The sequence below is a fragment of the Alosa sapidissima genome, chromosome 15 (assembly GCF_018492685.1).
Source record: "Alosa sapidissima isolate fAloSap1 chromosome 15, fAloSap1.pri, whole genome shotgun sequence".
NCBI classification, from domain to species: domain Eukaryota; kingdom Metazoa; phylum Chordata; class Actinopteri; order Clupeiformes; family Clupeidae; genus Alosa; species Alosa sapidissima.
In genome coordinates, this window is record NC_055971.1 from 34,645,063 (window position 1) to 34,652,562 (window position 7,500).

The window sequence follows — 7,500 nt, forward strand, 5'->3', positions numbered from 1 at the left end:
AGAAAATAAACATTTTCACCCCAAAACGTGCACTGTATCATGTAGCCACTCTGCGTCTTTTTATGTGTGCCTCCAAATTAAATGCATTCCACTCACGTTATCAGGAGAATACCGTGACTTTTACACCGAGTCACACACACACACACACACACACAGCTCTACCTTTGCCGTTTCCTCTGCGTTGACCTTGATGCCCCGTACGAGGATGACCTTGAAAGGACACTGGACATCCCACACACATGTCTGCACCTGCTGTGAAGGAGACACACACAGACACACACACACACACACACAAACGCGCGCGCACACACACACACACACGCGCGCCAAGTCAAGTTAGTGGTACATGATTTGTTTCCATAGAACCATGGCAAGGTGGGAGTATTCAAGGCTGCTATTTGAAGGATGTTACAACATCAAGGCCCGCCGAACTGTTCCAAAGTCAAGTATCCATCAAAGTCTACTAGGGGTGTGAATCTCTCATGTAAAAGACGATACGATTCGCATCTAGATACATGGGCACGATTCGATACAAGAAAAGATACATGTTTATAAAAAACGATTCGACGCAATTCGATGCAGTTCAAGAATGGAAAGCATTCTGAAAGATTTTTTTTTATCATTTGCTCAAGGTGCACATTAATTTTATGTAAAAATGTGAATATGATTATCTAAACTGAGGTTTGTTTCATATACTGTACTGTATTGAAATGAAAAAAGAATAGTCTACATTTCAGTCAAACACAGCAGCCAAATACATTTTTTTTATAGACTTTATAGATTGTATAGAGTTATATCTGATTGTTTTCATGGAGCTGTAGCCTTGTTGAGGTAAGACAATACCGAAATAAAATAAAACAGTGCTTAAGACACTCTTGGCCTTTTCTCATATAGCCTACAAGAATAAAATAGGCCTACATATCAATGAACTCTCTGGGTTTATTTTGTTCCAACAGTAGACCTAATGCAGAAACCTATAATGCCACAAGTCTGAGTGAATATGAACAGAATAATTGGTTAATAATTTGTGCATTGTTTTAGCAAGGGCCAAATTATTATTTAACATTAAGGAAATCCCTTCATCAAATGTAAGGCTATACTCTACAGACTATCGTTGCTGATTTTGAAAAACAAAAGAGTAAAAACTGTAAAACAAACGACCAAGTGCGAGTTGTCACGTGCTTTAGTTGCAGTAGATGTATGGGTAATGAGGTCATTTGACAACTTTTGGGCAATGAATGTAGCCAAACAAACTGCATTACCCACAATTCCGTGCCACGTATAGTTTAAAAACTGGACGTGGGATGAACGCGCTGCTTGGAACGTAAATGAGAGTCTGAGTGAGCAGAAAAGGTTGTGAACCGATTCGTAAGAAGTAAATCGATATAACGACCGGTTCATTTCAGTTCTATTCCGATACGGGGCTTCACGTATCGATGTAGCCGTATCTTACACCGATACGTATCGGTTAATCTTTACACCCCTAAAGTCTACCGAACTCTACCGGCCGAAGTCTGTTGAGGATGCATCCTCTGCATGCTCGGAACACCCACAATCCTGTGCGCACATTTATGGAGGATTTAAAATCTGTACTAAACAAGGCAGTTCATTATGTATTTAAATGAAAACATTTAAATGAAAACATCGTTTTATTGACACTATGTAAAATTTGCTGGCATCATGGTTATTGCTTAAGAAAAGTTAATTAAACGCACATAGTAGCTTGCTGCCGACACCGGTGAAATGCACCGAAGGTTCACTTAGCTTTGGTCACAGTTTCGAAACACTTCGACACATCAGTTTCAAGCGTCACTAGCGTTTCGAGCGTTTCGAACTAAACTGGAACTATCGAAAGTAACTAAACTGAAACTATCCAAAAGAACTAAACTGGAACTATCCAATGGAACTAGATACAGAACTAAACTGGAACTATCCAAAAGAACTAAACTGGAACTATCCAGTGGAACTAGATATGGAACTAAACTGGAACTATCCAATGGAAGTAGATAGAGAACTAAACTGGAACTATCCAAAAGAACTAAACTGGAACTATCCAAAATAACTAAATTGGAACTATCCAATGGAAGTAGAACCCGGGCTACACAGGAACTACCCAACTGTGTTAAACATGCTTACCACACACACACACACTTACCGAGGCGGCTCTCTTCTTGAGAGGGAGTGGTGGGTGGGCGGGTCTCTGCCCGAGGGCAGCACTAATGACGTTCAGCTCCTTCTGGAACATGGCCTTGACCACGCCCACATGCACGAGGGTCAGGTGAGGAGTCTCCTGCGCCAACACACACAAACGAATATACTGCGCACACACACACACACACACACACACACACACAGTTAATTCTGTATCATTTCGACTGATGTGTGTGTGAGTGTGTGTCTATCTGTGCATGCATGTGTTCACGTTTGTGTGTGTCTGTGTGCGCTTGTGTATGTGTCTGTCTGAGTGTGCATACATCTGTGTGTGTGTGTGTGTGTGTGTGTGTGTGTGTGTGTACCTTGTACTGGATAAGGGTGTGTGTTAGGGCTGGGACAATGCGTCAACGTCATCGATGACGTCCACGCAAAATATGAGTGTCGATTCGTCAAGCATAACGTGTGCTGCTAGATATTTTTAATTTTACACCTTCAGTGTTTCCCATACGTTGACTAATCTGTGGCTGGGCACCACGAAATCAAAACCGGCCACCACACATTGATGTTCTATGTTGTAGGCCTACTATTTAAATGAAAGATAAGATAAAAATAATTTCATTGAGCAGCACTTTTTACTCACACAGCCTTTCCTCGCCCCGCCCACTCTCTCTCGTAACGAGCCCGCTGCTCCTCCTCTGCATGTGCATTTAACAAGATATTCACGATTGTTGAAGGATTGTTGTTGCCACATAGAAGCACTGCATAGAACACAGTGGGCTAAATTGCTGTTAAATCCGCTTAGCATAGTGACCATGCTGCGCAAATTTGCAGCATTAAAACTGCTGCATTAAAGTTAAAGAAAACTCTGCTAAGGTCTTATCACAACATAGTACATTGAGGAGACTAAACCAAGTTAAGTTACAGTATGCAATCAAGCAGTATCTCAAAGCTAACGTTAGAATACTGTTTGGATGTCAAGTTTAGCATGCTTACTTGCAGCTGCTTGTATTCGTTACTCAGGCTCATTTTATGGACTCTGAATGTTTGCAAAATCCCGATGTAAATGGAAAAGTGTTTTCCAAGACTCAAAAGTGCTTGTCCAAAGGAGAAGTACGAACCGTTATTTGAACTAACTACGTTATGAATTGCATCCACACATCAGCAGCCTTTTAACTGTGTTAATGTTAATTGCAAGGATTCCCACACGAACATCTTAAAATGACAGGCACTCAATCAGACCTACACTAATGAACTTTATTGAATGCTACCTCTGACTAAGAATGCATTACTTTGCACTTGTATAGTCTTTTATTTTGGAATCTTAAGAGCAATAACCATATATTGCAATATTAAAGAATTCATGTTTTTTTTCATTCAGATGTGTAAATAAAGATGTATAAGTTGCTATTAGTGAATTAATGGGGAGATAATCGAGAATCGAATCGAAATCAAATCGGACTGAAAAAATGAATCGTTAGATTAATCGATGCATCGAAAAAATAATCGCTAGATTAATCGTTTAAAAAATAATCGTTTATCCCAGCCCTAGTGTGTGTGTATGTGTGTGTGTGTATGTGTGTGTCTGTGCACTTGTGTATGTGTCTGTACGTGCATGAGTGTCTCTGTGTGTGTGTGTGTGTGTGTGTGTGTGTACCTTGTACTGGATAAGTGTGTGTGTGTGTGTGTGTGTGTGTACCTTGTACTGGATAAGGGGGTGTTTTCCACACAGGAACTCCAGTTTGCCACTGACGCGCAGAATGTAGTCGTCATGACAACCTTCCTGCTGGTGGGTGGAGCTCCATTTCCTGAGGGCCTGGTCCACCAGCTGATCCACCTTACTCTTCACACACACCCTCACACTGGCCGTGTCCTACACACACACACACACACACACACACACACACAATCATAATGGTCATATAGCTGATCCTTGTTACTTCTCACACACCTCCCCACACTGTTTGGATTCCACACACACACTTTGTGCACTTGCATGAATGTGTACGGTGTGTGTGTGTTTGTGTGTGTATATACCTGGCACTGGTCATAGTGTATGGTTATTTTGCGTGGGGGTGTGTGTGTGTGTGTGTGTATGGTTATTTTGCGTGGGTGTGTGTGGGTGTGGGTGTGTGTGTGTGTCTGTGTGTACCTGACACTGGTCATAGTGTATGGTTATTTTGCGTGTGCGTGTGTGTACCTGACACTGGTCATAGCGTATGGTTATTTTGTGTGTGTGTGAGTGTGTGTGTGTACCTGACACTGGTCATAGCGTATGGTTATTTTGCGTGTGTGTGTGTGTACCGGACACTGGTCATAGTGTATGGTTATTTTGCGTGTGTGTGTGTGTGTGTGTGTACCTGACACTGGTCATAGTGTATGGTTATTTTGTGTGTGTGTGAGTGCGTGTGTGTGTGTGTACCTGACACTGGTCATAGCGTATGGTTATTTTGCGTGTGTGTGTGTGTGTGTGTATATACCTGGCACTGGTCATAGCGTATGGTTATTTTGTGTGTGTGTGAGTGCGTGTGTGTGTGTGTGTGTGTGTACCTGACACTGGTCATAGCGTATGGTTATTTTGCGTGTGTGTGTGTGTGTGTGTATATACCTGGCACTGGTCATAGCGTATGGTTATTTTGTGTGTGTGTGAGTGTGTGTGTACCTGACACTGGTCATAGCGTATGGTTATTTTGCGTGTGTGTGTGTGTACCTGACACTGGTCATAGTGTATGGTTATTTTGTGTGTGTGTGTGTGTGTGTGTGTGTGTGTACCTGACACTGGTCATAGTGTATAGTTATTTTGTGTGTGTGTGTGAGTGTGTGTGTGTGTGTGTGTGTGTGTGTGTGTGTGTGTGTACCTGACACTGGTCATAGTGTATGGTTATTTTGACTCCACCCTCCATCAGCTTGTCAATGACATCATCAGTAGGCGCCACATCCATCTGTGGGCTGAAGCAGCTCTGAAGCCACTCCCAGTATGACATCATCTGCATGCGCAACAGCTTCTCCTCGCTGATTCGCTGCATCTTCTGGCGGAAGTCCTTCACTTCCTGGTCAGGTAGCGAATCCAACTCCTGTAAGCCTTCACAGCACAGAGAGATGTTGGACCAGAGCATTCGCTGGTGTGTGTGTGTGTGTGTGTGTGTGTGTGTGTGTGTACACACCTTTGCCTGAGCGTGCCTATCTTGGAGGAAAGCACGCGCTGGTGTGTGTGTGTGTGTGCGTGTGTACCTTTGCCTATGAGCGTGCCTATCTTGGAGGACAGCACGCGCTGGTGTGTGTGTGTGTGTGTGTGTACACCTTTGCCTATGAGCGTGCCTATCTTGGAGGACAGCACGTGCTGGTGTGTGTGTGTGTGTGTGTGTGTGTGTACCTTTGCCTATGAGCGTGCCTATCTTGGAGGACAGCACACGCTGGTTGTCGGCGCCACTGCGGCGCAGGAGCCGGAGGACAGGCAGGAAGGGTCTGACATCACACAGGCGTCGGCTCTCGTCGTCCAACTCCTCGTGCACCGCCGCTGACGACACACACTCGAACACACACCCCTCCATCTGACCCAACGCTGGGAACAGCGGGTACTGCGCAGCCTGCTTCCATAACAGCTACACACACACACACAGAGTCCAATTTCATATGCTGTACAGTGGCCTCTTCGGGGTATCACTTACACACACACAGGGCTGAAACGATTACTCGAGTAATGCACACACACACACACACACACACACACACACACACACACACACCAGTTTGATGTGTTGGATGGTGGCCTCTCTGGGGACATCCATCTGGATGTAGAGGCCGGTGGGTAACAGGAAGTCCACCGTCACAAGCTCCGCCTCTCCCTGGCCCAACTCCGCCCACAAATCCAGCACGTCCGTCATGGCGGGAGGCATGAGCACGTCGCCTTGCAACCATACGGACCTAAAACCACATATGACATCACCAGTTTAAAACCCTTTAACTGAAAGTGAATGTGAATGTATGTAAAGATGTGTGTGTAAGGGGATGAAGGTATGTGTGTGTGTGTGTGTGTGTGTGTGTGTGTAAGGTGTATGTAAAGGTGTGTGTGTGTGTGTGTAAGGTGTATGTAAAGGTGTGTGTGTGTGTGTAGAGATGTGTGTGTGTAAGGTGTATGTAAGAGGGTGTGTGTGTGTGTGTGTGTGTGTGTGTGTGTGTGAGTGAGAGAGGGGTTCTGTAAGGGGACGAAGGTATGTGTGTGTGTGTGTGTAAGGTGTATGTAAAGGTGTGTGTGTGTGTGTGTGTGTGTGTGTGTGTGTGTGTGTGTGTGTGTGTGTGTGTGTGAGTGAGAGAGGGGTTCTGTAAGGGGACGAAGGTATGTGTGTGTGTGTGTAAGGTGTATGTAAAGGTGTGTGTGTGTGTGTGTGTGTGTGTGTGTGTGTGTGTGTGTGTGTGTGTGTGTGTCTGAGAGAGGGGTTCTGTAAGGGGACGAAGGTATGTGTGTGTGTGTGTGTAAGGTGTATGTAAAGGTGTGTGTGTGTGAGAGAGAGGGGTTCTGTAAGGGGATGAAGGTATGTGTGTGTGTGTGTGTGTGTGTGTGTGTGTGTGTGTGTGTGTGTGTGTGTGTGTGTGTGTGTGTGTATGTGGGTGTAAGGGTGTGTGTGTGTGTGTGTGAGAGGGGTTCTGTAAGGGGATGAAGGTATGTGTGTGTGTGTGTAAGGTGTATGTAAAGGTGTGTGTGTGTGTGTGAGAGGGGTTCTGTAAGGGGATGAAGGTATGTGTGTGTGTGTGTAAGGTGTATGTAAAGGTGTGTGTGTGTGTGAGAGAGGGGTTCTGTAAGGGGATGAAGGTATGTGTGTGTGTGTGTATGTGGGTGTAAGGGTGTGTGTGTGTGAGAGAGAGGGGTTCTGTAAGGGGATGAAGGTATGTGTGTGTGTGTGTATGTGGGTGTAAGGGTGTGTGTGTGTGTGTGAGAGAGGGGTTCTGTAAGGGGATGAAGGTATGTATGGGTGTGTGTGTGTAAGGGTGTGTGTGTGTGTGTGTGTAAGGGTGTGTGTGTGTGTGTGTTTGTGTGTGTAAGGGTATGGGTGTGTGTGTAAGGGTGTGTGTGTGTGTGTGTGTAAGGGTGTGTGTGTGTGTAAGGGTGTGTGTGTGTGTGTGTGTGTGTGTAAGGGTGTGTGTGTGTGTGTGTAAGGGTGTGTATGTGTTAGGGTGTGTAAGGGTATGGGTGTGTGTGTAAGGGTGTGTGTGTGTGTGTGTAAGGGTGTGTGTGTGTGTGTGTGTGTGTGCTAGGGTATTGGTGTGTGTGTGTAAGGGTGTAAGGGTATGGGTGTATGTGTGTAAGGGTGTGTGTGTGTGTGTGTGTGCTAGGGTATGGGTGTGTAAGGG

The 7,500-nt window shown here is 45.0% G+C and overlaps 1 protein-coding gene across 7 annotated transcripts in view; it reads right to left on the reverse strand.

Moving 5' to 3' along the window:
- Window positions 1–7,500, reverse strand: part of pik3cb (phosphatidylinositol-4,5-bisphosphate 3-kinase, catalytic subunit beta) — a 68,829-nt gene that overhangs the window by 29,618 nt on the left and 31,711 nt on the right. For 3 of the 7 annotated variants that reach the window (XM_042064419.1, XM_042064418.1, XM_042064420.1), the window contains exons 3-8: window positions 5,898–6,075; window positions 5,525–5,753; window positions 5,010–5,233; window positions 3,851–4,024; window positions 2,156–2,317; window positions 163–252 (exon numbers count right to left, since the gene is read on the reverse strand). In XM_042064419.1, the coding sequence (XP_041920353.1) occupies window positions 163–252; window positions 2,156–2,317; window positions 3,851–4,024; window positions 5,010–5,233; window positions 5,525–5,753; window positions 5,898–6,047 (1,029 nt within the window). In that variant the 5' untranslated portion in view covers window positions 6,048–6,075. Of the gene's footprint in view, window positions 1–162; window positions 253–2,155; window positions 2,318–2,516; window positions 2,523–3,850; window positions 4,025–4,407; window positions 4,426–5,009; window positions 5,234–5,382; window positions 5,442–5,524; window positions 5,754–5,897; window positions 6,076–7,500 lie in introns of those variants that run through there. The other 4 variants (XM_042064421.1, XM_042064422.1, XM_042064425.1 and 1 more) reach the window with 4 other exon arrangements.